This window comes from Chiloscyllium plagiosum, unplaced genomic scaffold, assembly GCF_037043375.1.
Source record: "Chiloscyllium plagiosum isolate Xiang-an unplaced genomic scaffold, Cpla_swu_hap1 HiC_scaffold_6, whole genome shotgun sequence".
Taxonomy (NCBI): domain Eukaryota; kingdom Metazoa; phylum Chordata; class Chondrichthyes; order Orectolobiformes; family Hemiscylliidae; genus Chiloscyllium; species Chiloscyllium plagiosum.
In genome coordinates, this window is record NW_028270144.1 from 61,414,749 (window position 1) to 61,434,926 (window position 20,178).

General features: G+C 42.2%; 1 protein-coding gene across 1 annotated transcript in view; it reads left to right on the top strand.

The window, feature by feature from the left end:
• Nucleotides 1-20,178, top strand: part of rab38a (RAB38a, member RAS oncogene family) — a 73,602-nt gene that overhangs the window by 35,574 nt on the left and 17,850 nt on the right. Inside the window, exon 2 of the mRNA XM_043692762.2 lies at nt 10,609-10,889. Within this exon, the coding sequence (XP_043548697.1) occupies nt 10,609-10,889 (281 nt within the window). The remainder of the gene's footprint in view (nt 1-10,608; nt 10,890-20,178) is intronic.

The following is a 20,178-nucleotide window of genomic DNA, read 5'->3' on the forward strand; positions in this document are numbered from 1 at the left end:
AGTGGAGGTAAACGAGTCCAAAACAAAGATTTAATTCAACCAGTGTCATTTTCTGGAAACCATATTGTTGGTTTGGTATATCCAGATTCACCTTTGCACTCTGTTTTACAATTTTTAAAATTAAAATATATAAAGTTCACTGTAATTCCTCCACTTAATGAACAAATGTTAAAGTCTGAGATGATTTTCCTCAACGTTAGGTTTAGATTATTTTGTTAAGAAATGAGCAGTAAGCTTCACAAATCACCAGCACTTTCTGTCCGGACACTAGGACCCTGTTGTGTACTGACACGAGTAACTTATAGCCCAGCATTGAGAATTGTAACAGCCTTCCTTTGTGTGGCCGAGAGGGACCAAAGCAGCGATCTCTTCAACGTGATGGTCAGATTGCTCTGCAACGCAGTGATGGGAGGGCCTCCTGAAAGACCCCTCGGGCTGCTGTCTATGATCTCTTTAATTTTCGGGGACTGATGGCCCCCAGCCACCTTCCCAAATAATCCAGGCGTTAGATCACATGAATCCTTCCCACAAAGGGTCTCCGCATCCACCCTCTATATTTCATCTTTCCCCATCTTACTCTTGCAACGGAGTACTCCTGTGTCCTCCATGAGACAGCAGATCGATGCTTGACCACCATTCTCAGTGAGACAAGACTTACTTTCTCTGGCATTTTAGAGTCCAGCCCAGCCTTCTGTAAGCAAACAAACAACAACACAAAACTCACACAGACAGAACTAAACACAGGCACCCTGGTCAATTGTTTTAATGCGATTGCAATTAAAAGTGCTAAGTCATAGTTTTGGAATCAATTCACCATTCAAATGAAAGCTTTCACCACACATACCATCACAATCACTCAAAAATTTAAACTGGATATCCTTTAATTTGTATATAACAATTTACCAAAATAACCAATCGCTCCGAAGGGCCTACAACCCCTATAACCATTTTCCTAATCAGTTATTTTCTCACAGATTGTCCCCATTCCCAACTACATCAAGGGGCTGTCCCAGTTTGACCTTATGACTCCTTGCTCTGCCATAAACAACTTGCACCAGCCATATCAATACTGCAGGGTGAGAAATTTCCCGAGCCTGCTCTCTTTCCATATTATATATTAATTTCCACCGGCCATATCTGAAAGAGGCAGCTCCCAAAACCGAATCCGTCAGGTAGTGAACACTTTCCTAACCGGGGTCCCCAGTCCCAACCTTTTTCCTACAGGAACAATACAGAGTAGCCAATGTCACCCCGCAGCAATTTAGAGTAATCTGACAAAACATACCTCCCTTACAAGCTGGGCCTGGGTGGTTCGTTTGACCTCTTCAAGGTAACTGTTCCACTGGGCAAGAGACAAATTGTCTGGCTGAACACAAGGAGCAGTCTGGTGTAAAATACTCCAGGATGCCCTTACCACTCTGTTCCATTCAATTCAGACATTCATGTCACTTACTCAGCCCAGTGAGACATTCCCTATGTTGAGGTCCGAGTCACTGCACCAAATGTTAACGTATGTTTTGTCCCACAAATCCGGATGACACAAGTTTCTGTACAACAGTAGAAGCTTCATTATTGGACAGCTGTTGAGAGATTCTCAATGTCCCCAAAAGTAGTTGTGCGTCTACTTGTGGTGACACTTCTCCACGAATTTCTGCTCTACACATAAAGGCAGCGTGTTTTATAGGAATAATACAAAAGGTCTGTAAGTCATATGGTTGATTGTTGTTACATTGTTTAAGATGGGCAATTATAATTTTACAAGGCCTAGTGAATGTCAATGTCCTGTGTTAATGAGTGAATTGATTAGAGGTACTTATAGAGTTTTACAAAATTATGAGGGACATGGATAGGATGAATAGACAAAGTCTTTTCCCTGGGGTCAGGGAGTCCAGAACTAGAGGGCTTAGGTTTAGGGTGAGAGGGGAAAGATATAAAAGAGACCTGAGGGGCAACTTTTTCACGCAGAGGGTGGTACATGTATAGAATGAGCTGCAAGAGGATGTGGTGGAGCCTGGTACAATTGCAACATTTAAGAAGCATTTGGATGGGTATATGAATAGGAAGGGTTTGGAGGGATATGGGCCGGGTGCTAGCAGGTGGGACTAGATTGGGTTGGACCGAAGGGTCTGTTTCCATGCTGCACATCTCTATGACTGATTTTTGCATCCTTCATGATCATATGTTGATGGGAAGGGATTAAAACAGAAGGGTTTTGCCTATTCTCAATGAGGGATTCATTGCTAATACGGACGGGAAGCAAGATAATGGGAGCAGGAGGCAGTTTAACAGAGTTGTGGCCAAGGCTATCAGTCTTGTCTGGGGAAGACAAATACCTTTGCCTGAGGCTGCAGAGGAACCCACATGTGTGGCTTCAATGGATTCCTTCTCTAAGATTCAGTCAGCCTCCTCCTTATTGAGATGTTCTGTCTATTCTATAAGCAGACAGACATACAATTGTCTTTGGTAGTGGAATGTTTAACCCCTGAGTCCCCAGTATGCCTTGAAAGAGAAATAAAACATGGAACTGATCCCTTTGTGGCTTTCTAACTTCCTCACTAAAGGATTATCAGATAGCTGGGAAGGAACTGAAGAATGGACTTAAAAGAGCTAGAAGGGGGGCATGAAAAAGCCTTGGTGGATAGGATTAAGGAAAACCCTAAGGCCTTCTACACTTATATGAGGAACAAGAGGATGGCCAGACCGATGATAGGGCCGATCAGGGATAGTGGGGGCAGCTTGTGCCCGGAGTCGGGGGAAGTAGGGGAGGTCCTTCAGTATTCACTACTGCGAGGGACCTTGTCATTTGTGATGACAGCATGGAACAGGCTGATATGCTCAAACAGGTTGATGTTAAGAAGGAAGATGTGCTGAAAGTTTTGAAAAACATGATGATAGGTAAGTCCCCTGGGCCAGACAGGATATACCCAAGCTTACTACGGTAAGCAAGGGAAGAGATTTCTGCTCCTTTGCTAATGGTCTTTGCATCCGGGAGCAGTGCCAGATGATTGGAGGTTGGCAAATGTTTTTCCCTTGTTCAAGAAACGGATTAGGGATAACCCTGGGAAGTTTTGACTAGTCAGTCTTATTTCAGTGGTGGGCAAATTATTGGAGACAATTCTGCGAGACAGGATTTATGATTAATTAGAAAAACATAACTTAATTAGAGATAATCAGCATGGCTTTGTGAGGAAAGAATCTTTTTTAGAAGAGCTTATACTCGAAACGTCAACTCTCCTGCTCCTCGGATGCTGCCTGACTGGCTGTGCTTTTCCAGCAGCACGATTTTTGACTCTGGTCTCCAGCATCTACATTCCACACTTTCTCTATGGCGTTGAGGGGCAGGTCATGCCTCAAAAGCGTTATTGAATTCTTAGAGAATGTGACAAAACATATTGATGAAGGTGGAGCAGTGGATGTAGTGCATATGGATTTTAGCAAAGTGTTTGATAAGGTTCCCCATGGTAGGCTCATTCACAAGGTAAGGAGACATGGGAAATAGGGAAATTTGTCTGTCTGGATACAGAATTGGCTGGCCTATGGAAGACAGAGGGTGGTAGTAGATGGAAAATATTCAGCCTGGATCTTGGTGAGCAATAGTGTTCTGCAGGGATCTGTTCCGGGATATCTGCTCTTCGTGACTTTTTAAAAAATGACTTGGATGAGGAAGTGGAAGGGTGAGTTGGTAAGTTTGCCGATGACGTAAGGGTTGGTGGAGTTGTTGATAGTGCGGAGGACTGCTGGAGGTTGCAATGGAACATTGACAAGATACAAAGCTGGGCTGAGAAGTGACAGATGGAGTTCAACCTGGAAAAGTGTGAATCAATTCATTTTGGAAGGTCAAATTTGAATGCAGATTAAAGGGTAAGGTAGGATTCTTGGCAGTGTGGAGGAACAGAGGGATCTTGGGGTTCATGTTCATTGATCCCTCAAAATTGCCACCAGGTTGATGGGGTTGTTAAGAAGGTGTATGATGTGTTTCATTAGCAGGAGGATTGGGTTTAAGAGCCGCCAGGTTATGCTGCAGCTCTTGGAATATTGTATTCAGTTCTGGTTGCCTCATTATAGGAAAGATGTGGAAGCTTTAGAGAGGGTGCAGAGGAGATTTACCAGGATGCTGCCTGGACTGGAGGGCATGTCTAATGAGGAAAGGTTGGGGGAGTTAAGGCTTCTCTCATTGGAGCGAAGGAGGGTGAGAGGTGACTTGATAGAGATGTACAAGATGATGAGGAGCATCGATAGAGTGGATAGCCAGAGACTTTTTCCCAGGGCAGAAATAGCAATCATGAGAGGGCACAATCTTAAGGTGGTTGGAGGAAGGTTTAGGGGAGAAGTCAGATGTCGGTTCTTTACACAAGGAGTGATGTGTCCGGGGAATACTCTGCCAGCATTGGTAGTAGAGTCAGATACAGTAGGAACATTTAAGCTACTCTTGGATAGGCACACGGATGATAGAAAAATGTCGGGTATGTAGGTTAGTTTGATCTTAGAGTAGGATAACAGGTTGGCACAATATCAAGGGCCGAACAGTTCTATGTTCAATGCTCTATGTTCTAACTCAGCATGTAAGAATTCTGAATTACATAAAGAGGATCAGCATGGATTTGTAAAGTGTAGATCGTGTCTAATTTTCCAAGAAATAACTAAGAAATGACCAGGAGAATGTCAATGAATGTTTGCATATTCTATGTTTAAAATGGCCCCATTTAGCATTGTTTCATCTTGATATTAGTGAGTTGCTCGGACTGAAAAGCTTGTCGACTATTGCAAGACTTGTTACAACTTTGCTTAGGGTAATACATTACCTGAGCTGATTGATGTCATTTTAGTGTGACTTCTCTTTCTCTCAGACTTGTGGACTCCCCCCAGTGCTGCAGTGCTGCTTGAGGCCTGCAGCACACAGCCCTCACCCACTTGGCCCTAGACCAGCTGCAGGAGCTGCCAGCCAACACTGATTACACCTCAGGCGCTTTCTGACAGCATCCTTGCCCTTAAGAACCAGCTATAAGCAGACTTGAAAACCCTAGCCCCATCTCAACCATTGAGGAAACTGCCAGACCGTGGCTCACATGGGGCAGAACAGCATGGGAGAGCTGTCAAAGTCCTTCTGGGCCAGAGTGGCCTTTACTGCCTCCATCTCCCAGCAAGGACAGAATCCTGCAGCTTGCTTGTGTTGCTCCACCTGCTGCAGCATGGTCCACACCCCCACAGAGACAATGAAAAGACACTGTACCTAGCCATGTCCAGGCAGCTGGAGAAGACAAAGGACCGTGCAGACTCCGGAGGCTGCCGCAGCCACCACCGAGAGCCAACCCCCCTCCCCCTCAAAAGGCAGCACCTTGCATTGCCACAATGCATCCAGAAACTGCTGACAGTTCCAGCGAGCAGCCTGTAGGCTCATGAGCAAAGGCCATCCAGGCAGTAGCCCCCCCACCCTAGACCCTGCTCCCAGCACCATTCTTGGAAGATGACAACAGGAGGTTGCAGGTTACAGAGGTACATGGATAAGCTGCAGAACTGGGCTGAGAGGTGCCAAATGGAATTTAATGCTGAAAAGTGTGAGGCAATTCACTTTGGAAGAAGCAACAGGAATGCAGAGTACTGGGCTAATGGTAAGATTCTTGATAGTGTAGATGAGGAGGGAGATCTCAGTGTCTATGTACATCGATCCCTGAAAGTTGCTATCCAAGTTGATGGGGTTGTTAAGAAGGCATACGGTGTGTTAGCTCTAATTGGCAGAGGGATTGAGTTTCAGAGCCACGAGGTCATGCTGCAACTATACCAAACACTGGAGCTGTCGCAGTTGGAGTACTGTGTATAGTTCTGGTCACTATTATAGGAAGGATTTGAAAGCTTTGGAAAGGTTCAGAGGAGATTTGCTAGGATGTTGCCTTGTATGAAGGGAAGGTCTTATGAGGAAAGGCTGAGGAACTTGAGACTGTTTTCGTTTAGAGAGAAGAAGGTTGAGAGGTGACTTAATTGAGACATATAAAATAATCAGAGGGTTAGATAGGGTGGATAGTGAGAGCCTTTTTCCTCGGATGGTGATGGCAAGCACGAGGGGACATAGCTTTAAATTGGGTGATCGATATAGGACAGATGTCAGAGGTAGTTTCTTTACTCAGAGTAGTAGGGGTGTGGAACGCACTGCCTGCAACAGTAGGAGACTCGCCAACTTTACAGGCATTTAAATGGTCATTGGATATACATAGGGATGAAAATGGAATAGAGTAAGTTAGATAAGCTTCCGATTGGTTCCACAGGTTGGTGCAACATCGAGAGCCGAAGGGCCTGTAGTGTTCTATGAAGTGCTGAAAGTAAAAGTTGCAATTTTCCTATATGCAGATATTTGTAAACTATTCTATTAACCAATAGTAAGAGCTTAGTCATTTAAAGGACTATATTTCAACTTAGCAAGCAAAGGAATAATATTTTGATTTTTGTTTTTCTCAGGGAAGTCCTACAGAACCTAACTCCTGTTTTAACATTAATTCCTATGAAACCAAACAGAGAGTAGTGGAGAAACTTAGCAGGTCTGATAGCATCTGTGGCGAAAAGAAAAGTTTATGATTTGAGTCTAATATGACTTTTCTTTGGAACTGAACGGGGTTGGAAAAAGTGATACCTTTTACGCTGTTTTTTGGGAAAAAGGGGGAAGAGAAATAAGTGGGAAAACTGGCAAAATGCTCCAAAGCAGAAGAAGTGCTAATGACACTAAAAGGAAAATATATGTGAAAAGAAGCTGTTAATGATAAGTGTTAATGCCAGAACACATGTCAGCTCTCCTAAGGTGCTGTTCCTCCAGCTTGCATTGAGCTTCATTGGAACACTGCAGTACACCTGGAACAGAAATGTTAGAACAAGAACAAAGTACAAAGAAAATTACAGCACAGGAACAGGCCCTTCACCCCTCCTTGCCTGCACCCATATAGATCCTCTATTGAAACCTGTTGCCTATTTTCTAAGGATCTGTATCCCTCTGCTCCCTGCCCATTCATGGATCTGTCTCTAGATGCATCCTAAATGATGTTATCGTTACCACCTCCGCCGGCCACACATCCTAGGCACCCACCATCCTCTGCGTAAAGAACTTTCCATGCATATCTCCCTGAAATTTTTCCCCTCTCACCTTGAATGTGTGACCCCTAGTAATTGAGTCCCCTACTCTTGGGGGGGATAAGCATCTTGCTATACACCCTGTCCATACCTCTCATGATTTTGTAGACCTCAATCAGGTCCCTCTCAACCTCCTAATCTACTCAACCTTTCTTCATAACTAGCACCCTCCATACCAGGCAACATCCTGATGAATCTACTCTCTCCAAAGCATTCACATTCTTTTGGCGATATGGTGACCAGAACTGTATGCAGTATTCCAAATATGGCTGAACCAACACCCAATATAACTGTTACATGACCTGCCGACTCTTGTACTCAATATCCCGTCCGATGAAGGAAAGTATGCAGTATGCCTTCTTGATCACTCTATCAACCTTCAGGGTACAATGGAATTGAACACCCAGATCTCTCTGCACATCAATTTTCCCCAGGGATTTTCCATTTACTGCATACTTCGCTCTTGAATTCCATCTTCCAAAACGCATCCCCTCGCATTTGCCCAGATTGAACTCCACCTGCCTTTTCTCCGCCAAGCTCTCCAATCTATCTATATTCTGTTGCATTATCTGACAGTCCCCTTCACTGTGTGCTACTCCATCAATCTTAGTGTAATCGGCAAATTTGCTAATCAGACCACATATACCTTCCTCCAGATTATTTATGTACATCACAAACAACAGTGGTCCCAGCACAGATCACTGTGGAACACCACTGGTCACAGTTCTCCATTTTGAGAAACTCCCTTCCACTACTACTCCTTGTCTCCTGTTGCCCAGCCAGCTCTCTATTTATCTAGCTAGTACCGCCTGGACCCCATGCAACTTCATTTTCTCCATCAACTTACAATGGGGAACCTGATCAAATGCCTTTCTGAAGTTCATGTATATAACATAAACAGCCCTTCCCTCATCAATCAACTTGTCATTTCCCCAAAAAATTCTATTAAGTTGGTAAGAAATTACCTTCCCTGGCAAAACCATGCTGCCTATCACTGATAAACCCATTTTCTTCCAAATGTAAATAGATTCTATCCCTTAGTATCTTCTCCAGCAGCACCGACATTAGGCTCACCAGTTTATAATTACCTGGATTATCCTTGCTATCCTTAAACAAAGGGACGACATTAGCAATTCTCCAGTCCTCCAAGATCTCACCCATGTTCAAAGACATTGCAAAGATATCTGTTAAGGCTCCCGTTATTTCCTCTGTTGCTTCCCTCAGTAACCTGGAATAGATCCCATCCGGACCGGGGGACTTGTCCACTTTAATGCCTTTTAGAATGCCCAACATTTCTTCCTTTAATGCTGACTTGACCTAGAGTAATCAAACTTCTAGCCCTAACCTCAATATCCTTCATGTGCCTCTCCTCGGTGAATACTGATGCAAAGTACTCATTAAGAATATCATCCATTTTCTCTGACTCCATGCATAACTTCCCTCCTTTATCCTTTCTCTAGTTACCCTCTTGCTCCTTATATACAAATAAAAGGCTTTGGGGTTTTCCTTAATCCTGTTTGCTAAAGATATTTCATGATCCCTTTTAGCCCTCTTAATTCCCCTTTTCAGATTGGTTCTACTTTCCCGATTTTCTTCCAAAGCTTTGTCTGTTTTCAATCACCTAGACCTTATGTATGCTTCCTATCGCTCTTAGCTAGTCTCACAATTTCACCTGCCATCCATGGTTCCCTAAGCTTGCCATTTCTACCCCTCATTTTCACAGGGGCATGTCTGTCCTGTATTCTAATTAGCCTCCCTTTAAGCCTCCCACATATCAAATGTGGATTTACCCTCAAACAGCTGCTCCCAATCTACTTTCCCCAGCTCCTGACAATTTTGGTATAGTTGGCCTTCCCCAATTTAGCACTCTTCCTTTAGGACTACTCTCATGTTTGTCCATGAGTATTCTAAAACTTACAGAATTGTGACCACTATTCCCAAAGTAATCCCCTACTGAAACTTCAACTACCTTTCCAGGCTCATTCCCAACACCAGGTCCAATATGGCCCCTTCCCAATTTGGATTATTTACATACTGCTCTAGAAAGCCCTCCTGGATGGTCCTTTCAAATTCTCCTCCACCTAAACCTCTAGATTTATAAAATTATGAGGGGCAGGGATAGGATAAATAGACAAAATCTTTTCCCTGGAGCGGGGGAGTCCAGAACTAGAGGGCATAGGTTTAGGGTGAGAGGGGAAAGATTTTAAAAGAGACCTAAAGGGCCAACTTTTTCACACAAGGGGTAGTTCGTGTATGGAATGAGCTGCCAGAGGAGGTGGTAGAGGCTGGTACAATTGCAACATTTAGAAGGCATTTGGATGGGTATATGAATAGGAACGGTTTGGAGGCTTATGGGCCGGGTGCTGGCAGGTGGGGCTAGATTGGGTTGGGATATCTGGTCAGCATGGACGGGTGATCGAAGGGTCTGTTTCCATGCTGTACATTTCTGATTCTAATCCCAGTCAATGTTGGGAAATTAAAATCTCCTATCGCCACTACCTTGGCTGCTCCAACATCTTTCCACAATCTGTTTACATATTTGTACTTTGATCTCATGCTCACTGCTGAAAGGCCTGTGATACAGCGCCAACATTGTTACCACACCCTTCCTATTTCTGAGCTCTGCCCATATTGCCTCACTGTTCGAGTCCTCCATAGTGCCATAGCTGTGATATCCTCTCTGAGCAGTAATGCAACTCCATCCCTTTTACCTCCCTCTCTATTCCACCTGAAGGATCTACAACCTGGATATTTTGTAGCCACTCTTGCCCTTCCCTCAACCAAGTCTCAATACCAGCAATAACATCATACCCCCAGCAAGTAATCCAAGCTCTAAGTTCATCTGCCTTACCTACTATACTTATTGCATTAAAACAAATGCACCTCAGACCACCTATTCCTTTGTGTTCATCATCTGTTCCCTGCCTACTATTCCCTTTAGTCATGCTGACTGCATTATCTAGTTCCTTACAGGCTTTAGTTACTACTGTCCACTAACCTCCTCATTTGGTTCCCATCCCCCTGCCACATTAGCCTGAGAGCAAGATGGTGTATTGAAACGGCAAGAGTAGGGTGGTTGGGGGTAATTGGTTAGACACAGCAGAGGTGTATGACTTCTTCAGAACAGATGCTGCTAGATCTGCTGAGTTTCTCCATATTCTCTATGTTGATTTCAGATTTCCAGCATCCACCGTGTTTTGCCTATATTTAAAATATCTTTACACTTGGTCAATTTATTTTAATCTGACACTCTGTCAAATGTGTGTTTTGCTTTATATGGATTGTAAACATTTTCTCAATGATATTATATAAAGTGATATCTGTCATCCATATTGCAATGCTCAGAATATGCAAAAAAAGAATGGGAACTATGTTATTAATGCAAATTAGGGATATTTTTACACGTGTTCTGATTTTAACAAGAGGGCAGATCTATAGATGTGTCACAGGTTTCTTTTCTTTTCATATAAATCTTGGTGTCTCTTATTTCCCTAGGTCAAGAACGATTTGGGAACATGACAAGAGTATACTACAGAGAGGCCTTTGGAGCATTTATTGTCTTTGATGTTACGCGAGCCACAACATTCGAAGCAGTGTCCAAATGGAAGGATGACTTAGACTCAAAATTAACTCTACCTAATGGCAAACCTGTCTCAGTTGTCCTATTGGCAAACAAATGTGATCAAGGGAGTGAGTTCTTAGCTGCCAATCCTGGAAAGATGGAACAGTTCTGCAAGGATCATGGATTTGTCAGCTGCTTTGAAACTTCAGCAAAGGTAAAATTAATTCTCAACCTGCAGTTGCAACAAACCTATAAAATTAAAATACTAGCAAAGTACATAGAAAAGCAGAACAGCAATCTTTAGGATAATTTTGTAGGTCAAAGTGGAGAAGAGACTGCATAGAAGATTCAGGTGAATGGTGGGCCTCAATAGTGGAAGATTAGAATGAAGTAGTGACTTATGGGACTATACTGGAGAAGAGGATACAATATTAGGGTAGATCCAGATCCAATTTGACTTGGATGACAGGCCATGGTTTATTTGTTAAAAGCAATGGGACTGGTGGGCACTGACAAATACACTCCATTTATGGTTTCACTGGAGCAGCATTTCATCATGTCAAAGCACAGGGAAATTTGATACAAGGTGCTAACTCAGGGTCTTTTCACAGCCATTGTAGAAGCATGAAACACTGACAATAAATGGCCAGGATTCACTGAGAAATGAGCAGAACATTTCAACTCATGCCACAATATTATATCACACCACAATAGAGTTTCAGTACATTTTACATTTGGCAGCTCATTCAGCTTGATAGAATTGGTTGGTAAATAAAAGCACAAAAACAAGGCAGAATTGCAAATTATTAATTTGAAAATTTGTAAATAGAACTGCTTTGAATAATAGATCTGCCTTCTGGTTGTAACCATTATGTGAGATTCCACAGCATTGATACCACTACAGTGCTTGTTAAAGTAATAATAGCAAAGAGGGTCAAAACCAAACAACAGTGGATAGAAGCAGATGCATCAGACTGTAGGTCACATTTGCAGATATTTGCAAACAGACTTGTGTAAAGTTCAGTCCCATCACAGGTGGAATTTGTTGCATTCCTGCAGTCTTTCAATATGTACAATTGATTTACATGTAAGTGCCTGTTTAACCCAAAGTTAGAGAGTTGTATTTCTCTGGTATATTTATGTGTATGTAATGTAGATTTAGAATTTGTTGCTTATTGCAAAGTTGGTTGATGAACAAAGCAAAGAGGAAAAACAGCAAAAGTTGGGAATGCAAGCAAAAACAAAACTGCACTATTTTAATAATTCAGAAATAACAATGGCAACAACATAGAGCTTTTACTGTCGGAAAATATCTCAAGGTGCACAGGATGCAGTAAGGCAGAAAGTGGCACTGATCCAAAGCTGATATTAAGAGGGTTGTTGGAGAAGGCAGGTCTTAAAAAGGAGTAAAGAAGTGGATACATTTATGGAGTAATTCCAAAGCTTCAGACTTGGAGAGCCACATGCAAGATACCAACCATGAAACAGGGATAGAAAGAGGCTAGAACTGGAAGAATGCAAAGCACAGCGAACTGAAGACCGGAAGGATGTTTCTGATAAAGATAGAGGTAAATCTGTTGTTTGAGTTGAACACACAGGGATGATGAGTGAATGGGATTTGGTATACAGTAAGTTTGGGTATCAAAGTAGGTATTATATTTATCTACACACAAACACACATACCCACATGAACACATATACATATACGTTTGTGGGGTGAATTTGTATTTGCAGAGTTACATTGTACTTTGCTCAAAAACTGCATGAATCCATGTAAGACTCTGTTAACTCATTTTTTAGATTAGAATCAGTCTAAATATTATGGCACAGACAGGGAACTCGGGGCTAACACCTTCAACATATTACCTGGCTGACACATATTGTTACAGTTAACCTGAGAATGTAACCTTTTTAAAAAAAGAAGTGAAAGAAGTGAAACTATCATGATATTCTAACAGATGAAAGACGCAACAAACAATCAAGGTATTTTTCAATGTATAATTTCAGTTATATCACACTGTAAATTTTTGCTATAAATTCTGTGCCTTACAATTGTGTCCTCCACAACCACCTGAAGAAGGAGCGATGCTCCGAAAGCTAGTGTGCTTCCAATTAAACCTGTTGGACTATAACCTGGTGTTGTGTGATTTTTAACTTTGTACACCCCAGTCCAACACTGGCATGTCCAAGTCATGTTTTATTCCAAATTATTCTTTTTTTTTAATATTTGTGATATACAATCAGATCAAGATTTAAATTTTATTTCCTTGTGTAACTATATCTTGTCAAAAAAAAAATTTGAACTCATTTCTCAGCTACGGCTTTTAATGCAATCTCCCCAAAGACACTGCCTCAGGACATCTTGCTGGAACATCATACTTATTAAAAGATGTTGATTTTAGGTGGGTGTCCTGCACAATTAACTTAACAACATCTTTATCCTGCCAATAAAAATGTTATTGAAATGTTTTAGAAAATGAATCAGGAGGTAGAAAAGGCACGTAAGAAAGGCACTATTACAATAAGCATGAGGAACTTCAATATGCAGGTGGACTGGGAATATCAAGTTGGCAGCAGATCGCAAGAAACATAATTCATGAAAATCTGAGATTTTATTTGGAGCAGCTTGTGATATAGCCCACTATGGAACAGGAATGTGATTAGGGAGCTGAAAGTGAAGGAACCTCTGGGGGACAGTGACCATAATATGATAGAACTCACCCTGCAGTTTGAGAGGGAGAAGATCGAATCAGATGTTACAGTATTACAATTGAGTAAAGATAACTACAAAGACATAGAGTTGCTGGTCAGTGTTGATTGGAAAGTGAAGTCTAGCGGATTAGAGCAGCAAGGGCAGGAATTTCTAGGATAATTCAGGAGGCACAGCAGAAATCCATCCCAGGAAAGAAACAAACATATTAAGGGGTGGATGAGGCAACTGTGGCTGACAAGGGAATTGAAGGATGGCATGAAACAAAAAAGGAAGCATACAATGTGGTGAACATTAATGGGAAGGCTCAGAATTGGAAATTTAAAAACCATTAGAAGATGACTAAAAAAGCCTTAGGGAGAGAAGATCAAATATGAGAGCAAGCTAGCTCGGAATATAAAAGAAGACTGCAAGAGTATTTTTTAGATATCGGAAAGGTAAGGGAAAAGCAAGCGTGGACATTTGCTGCAAAATGAGACTGGAGAAGTAGTAATAGGAATAACGAAATGGCAGAGGAACTGAATAGGTACTTTGCATCAATTTTCACAGTGGAAGATACCAGTAACATACCAGAACTTCAAGAGAGTCAGGGCAGAGATGAGTATATTGACCATCACTAAGGAGAAGATGCTGGGTAAGGTGAGAAGTCTGAAGGCAGATAAATCACTCAGACTGGATAGACTACACCCCATACTTCTGAAGAAGATAGTTGAGGAGATTGCAGATGCATTGGTGGTGATCTTTTAGGAATGACTGGAGTCACTGAGAATCCCAGGAAACGGCTAATGTAACACCCCTGTTTAAGAAGAAAAGGAGGCAGAAGACAAAGGACTATAGACTGGTTAGCCTGATCTCTGGTCATTGGTAAAAAATTCAGGGTCCATTATTAAAGATGTGATTGGAGAGTATTTGGAAATGCATAGTAAACTAGGGCAAAATCACCGCAGCTTCGTCAACATGAGATCATACCTGACAAATCTATTAGAATTATTTGAAGATGTAACAAGCAAGTTAGACAAGGGATAGCCAGTGGTTGTGATCTATTTGGATTTCCAGAAAGCCTTTGACAAGGTTGCACATAGGAGGCTATAAAATAAGATAAGAGATCATGGCATTAGGAGAAAGGTACTGGCATAGATACAGGATTAGCTGACTGGCAGAGAGTAGGGATAAATGGGTCCTTTTTAAAATTGCAGCCGATGACTAGTAGAGTTCTGTGGTATTCAGTGTTGGTCCCACAACTATTCAACATCATACATGAACGATCTGGACGAAGGATCAGAGGGCATTGTTGCAAAGTTTGTAGAAGACACAGCAATAAGTGGAGGGATCAGTAGTATTGAGGAAGTGGAGAGGCTGCAGAAGGACTTACAGTATGTTGGCCTACAGTTTTTCATACATAAGTGATCCACTATTATAATTTTGTTAGCCATTCATAGTATTTTGTTACAAATTCCAATTGTAATTCCACTCTTGGACAACTGCCCATTTTCCATCAGCTAGTATTTGAGGTAATCCCTATTTCCTCAATAGCAACATGTCTTTTAAATAGTAACACTGAAGTATTGGTTCTCACTCAGTTTTTGATTTGGGCTATTTAATACAGCTTTCTGAACTCAGAATCCATTTGTTGCATTTCCATTAAAGACAGTAGGCTAAAGACTTTAAAGCCTAAGTTTTCAACTTTCTCCTTCAACTTCAATTATATGACACTATATTTGAAAATTTAAGTGGGATATTCTCTCCCTTTTGTGGAGAATCTTGCTCTTCCTGTCTAGTGTTATTAGCCCAAGACCTAGTCATATTACAGTTAGAAAATAACTAGAATGTTCTGTCTGAAACATTTTTAGAATTCCACTGGTTGTTCTATTACCCTTCGTGATTCTAATATTTTTGAACTAGCCAGACCATTCTCATGAAATCATTACCTTTTCCTTTTGCACGGATTTAATGCAATACTCTAACTGCAAATTCTCCAATTACTACGTCACTCTTCAATGCAACTGTATATAACTCTACATTATCTCCTATACTGAGAGATGGATGGGTTCTTGTAAACTGAGTGACCTTCCTTTGAATGGATGAATGGTTTTATAGCTGGGGTGTTCCTTTGGCAAGCATTCAGTTTTTCCTGAAGGAAGTTGAGTAAATGAGCTTACAGTTCTACTAGATCAGGATGAATGCCACATGACATGGGGAAGGAGGCTGTTAACTGGAGGAAGGGAGATTAAAAGAGTTGGCTGCAATTGCTATGAGGTGAGTTTGATAGAAAAGTGAAAGGTTCTAAGTTAAACTGTGTTTAACCAGAATATATTATGAAGAGTTACTGTGGAAGTAAAAGGGTGAAGATTGTGTGCACCCAGAATGTTCAAGAAAGAATAGGTGGGAATGTCTAGTGTGTTAACCTGGCAGCTCAGGTGAGGTTGTTCAAGTTTTGAAGTCCTCCTCTGCCTGTCTGAGGGTGATGGACTTGGCAGTGAGTGCCAGTATTTTGGATGACTAGGGAAAATCATCCTGGTCTCTGATTTCCTTTCCAAGGGCTCAAGAATTTGAATCAACAATGTTTTGTGTTCATCTCTGGCTTAGTTCCATGTTCTGATGCCTTCAAAGTCCAGATGGTGTCAGCATAATCCAATTCAGCATGTATACAATGAAAATATGCAGCAATTAGCGAAAAATGAAAGGGCCGAGTACAATCCTCTTGCCTGTCGATGGGAATGCAAACATATTCCAGAAAACTACCTCTCCTCACAAGGTAGCAGTTGTGCAACTCAACTTAAGGAAATTCTAAGACTTATGACCAAGAAGGAAAGGGTAATATCTGGATTTAAGGATCCTTGATCTCCTCCCATCCGGCCATTAAATAGTGGATGTGCTGGGAGCCTATTGTTTTTACTCATGTGGCATGAATTCCCATATGGTTTCTGTCTCTCTTTGCAAGCTCAGGAGTTTGCCCATTTTGTGTTGATGACTTTCTCCTCATTGTGTCCTCAAAGCTATAGATTACATTTAGAAATTAAATGCAAGAACGGGATAAATTATATAGGCAGAATGCAGAGAATAGCAATTTCAATACTTCAAGTTAACACATTTACATCAATGTGATTTTTACATTGCTCATCTAACAACTGTTACTTATTTGATATGAATGTTTATGAAGTTAATTGGTAAAGGAAATCAAAGATTGTGGGCGGCACGGTGGCACAGTGGTTAGCACTGCTGCCTCACAGCGCCAGAGACCCGGGTTCAATTCCCGCCTCAGGCGACTGACTGTGTGGAGTTTGCACGTTCTCCCCGTGTCTGCGTGGGTTTCCCCCGGGTGCTCCGGTTTCCTCCCACAGTCCAAAGATGTGCAGGTCAGGTGAATTGGCCATGCTAAATTGCCCGTAGTGTTAGGTAAGGGGTAAATGTAGGGGTATGGGTGGGTTGCGCTTTGGCGGGTCGGTGTGGACTTGTTGGGCTGAAGGGCCTGTTTCCACACTGTAAGTAATCTAATCTAATTTGTTGGTGATTACTTTTGTAACATTACACTGAAACCAGACATATATATTTCTTACTATATAGGCTGTTCTAAAGCACATATTTCCAGGCTTTCTCATTGTACCCTCCATACGTCTAAGATCATCCAAAATTCTACTGCCCTTGTCCTCAATCATCTGTTCATCTGTTCTGCTTGTATGTACTGCACTACTCACTTTCTGTTAAACACTCCACCATTAGTCAAGGAAAGGTAGCAAAATTAATTGTTATACTGATCACCATTCAGCTGCCTGAGTCCCAAGTTCTGAAATCCCTTTTCTGAACATCTCTACATATCTGCTTTCTTGCCTTATTTTCAGGAGCTTTAAATCATCTGCCTTTATTTATTTACTTATAATGTCTCTGAACAGCACCCCAGGATGTTTAATTATGTTTAAAAGAAAGCCACATAAATCCAATTTATTGTTAAGTTGTCACTATCCTAGTAAAGTTTTAAGATAATAGAAAAAATCAATAAGATAATAAGAAAAACCCAAATCTGCATTCTGTTATTATTCAAATATGATGGATGTCTTTTAACACCACTATAAACACAGCGAAACCTTAGAAATTATTGCCGCACTAGTGATGCTATTTGCATTTCAAATTTATCATCAGCTAATTATGCATAATAATCCATCTTTTGCAATCAAAATCTTAAGCACAGTTCTCAAGGTTCTTTTTGTCAGGAAACAGTCACTGTGAAATTCTGCTAGTGTAATTAATATTGACACTTTATGACAGGTCCTAACTGCAATTCCAGGGGAGATCAATGTTGGGTAAAATGTACTTAATTTTGCTTTGTATCCTTCACCTGTCATCTATAAGACATAAGGACTTATGAGATCTAGCAGGCTTCCTAGTCATATAGCATTTCTCATGTTGAATTCAAAGATTTATTCTAAATATTGTGATGCAAGATATGTGATTTATAATTATTTTAATATCAGTTGTTTCAGAGTTTAGATTTTGAATGGTGGCACTTGGATTTCGGTCTGTGTGTATGAAGGGACGTGAGGGATTAACTTGTCAGAATTGCTGGAGGCATTATTGTTTTTTAAACAAACATGATCATAAAACCATAAGGTAAAGGAGCAGAATTATGCTAGTTGGCCCATCAAATCTGACCATGGCTGATATGTTTCTCAACCCCATTCTCTTTTCATCTCACTGTAACCTTTGATCTCCTTGCCAAGGAAGAACCTACCTATCTCTGTCTTAAATACACTCAATTACTTGGCCTTCCAAGCCTTCTATTGGCAATGAGTTCCACCAATTCACCAACCTCTGGCTGAAAAAAAACCTCCTCTTCTCAGTTCTAAGGATTGTCCTGTTACCCATTTCTATGATACAGTGGAGGCACACAAGATCTGTAAAACAAGTTAATTTATCAAGTAAATAGTAAAAAGATATATCTTTAACAACTAGAGCTATCCCAGCCACTGTTTTTTCTACCTTGGGTTTTGCAACAAGCCCCAAACATTATTACCCAAGAGTTGGCAGCTGGTCAGGCTGGAACTCTTCTCAGCTTCTTCACCAAGACTTCTGGTGTGGGGTACCTCTTCTTCACCGGTTAGTTTCAGAGTGACTGTTAAAATCAGGCATTCTTGGGCTGCTTTTTCTATGAATCAGAATTGCCAATTTCCTTATTTGGAATACTTTATAAAGCTTGTCCAATTCCAAATGATTTTACCATACAGAGCAAGTAACTAGGGTGGCATGGTGGCTCAGTGGCTAGCACTGGTGTCTCACAGCACCAGGGACCTGGGTTCGATTGCAGTCTCGAGCGACTGTCTGTGTGGAGTTTGCACATTCGCCCCGTGTCTGTGTGGGTTTCCTCCAGGTGCTCCGGTTTCCTCCCACAGTCCAAAGATGTTCAAGTTAAGTGAATTGACTGTTCTAAATTGCCCATGGAGTTAGGTGCATTAGCCAGAGGTAAATATGGGGAATGGGTCTGGGTGGGTTACTCTTCAGAGGGTCGGTGTGGACTCGTTGGCCAAAGGGCCTGTTTCCACACTGTAGGAGATCTAATCTAAACTGTCAAAATCCTTTGGTTTGTGCAAATCTTTCATGGTCTCAACTATAACTTAGCCTCTTGGTTGATCTTCACTGTAGCTGGAATGTTATTCTGTTTCGAGTGTGTTGCTGGAAAAGCGCAGCAGGTCAGGCAGCATCCGAGGAGCAGGAAAATTAACGTTTTGGGCTGGAGCCCTTCATCAGGAATGAGGTTGAGAGCATCGGGGGTGGAGAGATAAATGGGAGGGGGTGGGACTGGGGAGAAGGTAGCTGAGCGTGCAATAGGTGGATGAAGGTGGGGTAAAGGTGATAGGTCAGAGAGGAGGGTGAAGCAGACAGGTGGGAAGGAAGATTGACAGGTGGGACAGGTCATGAGGGTGGTGCTGAGCTGAAGGTTGGAATTGGGGTAAAGTGGGGGGAGGAGAAATGAGGAAACTGGTGAAGTCCACATTGATGCCATGGACTGAAGGGTCCCAAGGTGGAAGATGAGGCGTTCTTCCTCCAGGCGTCGGGTGGTAAAGGAGTGGCAATGGAGGATGCTCCAGGACCTGCATGTCCTCAGCAGAGTGGGAGGGGGAATTGAAATGTTCAGCCACCGGATGGTGGGGTTGATTGATGTGGGTGTCCCGGAGATGTTCTCTAAAGCACTCTGCGAGAAGGCATCCAGTTCCCCCAATGTAGAGGAGACTGCATCGGGAACAACGGATACAGTAAATGACATTGGTGGAAGTGCAGGTGAAACTTTGATGGATGTGGAAAGCTCCTTTGGGGCCTTGGATGGAGGTGAGGGGGGAGATGTGGACGCAGGTTTTGCAATTCCTGCGGTGGCAGGGGAAGGTGCCAGGAGGTTTGTTGGGGGCGTGGTCCCAAGGTAGTCATGGAGGGAACAGTCTTTGCGGAAAGCAGATAGGGGTGAGGAGGGAAATATATCCCTGGTGGTGGGGTCCATTTGTAGGTGGTGGAAATGTCAGCGGATGATGTAATTTATGTGGAAGTTGGTGGGGTGGAAGGTGGGGTGGAACTGGTCCTCCTGGGAACCCCAGGGGGGTTCTGTCCTTGTTGCGGTTGGAGGGGTGGGGTTTGAGAGTGGAGGTGCGGGATGTGGATGAGATGCGCTGGTGGGCATCTTCAACCACGAGGGAAGGGAAATTACGGTCTTTAAAGAAGGAGGCCATCTGGTGTGTTCTGTGGTGGAACTGGTCCTCCTGGGAGCAGATACGGCGGAGGCGGAGGAATTGGGAAAACGGGATAGCATTTT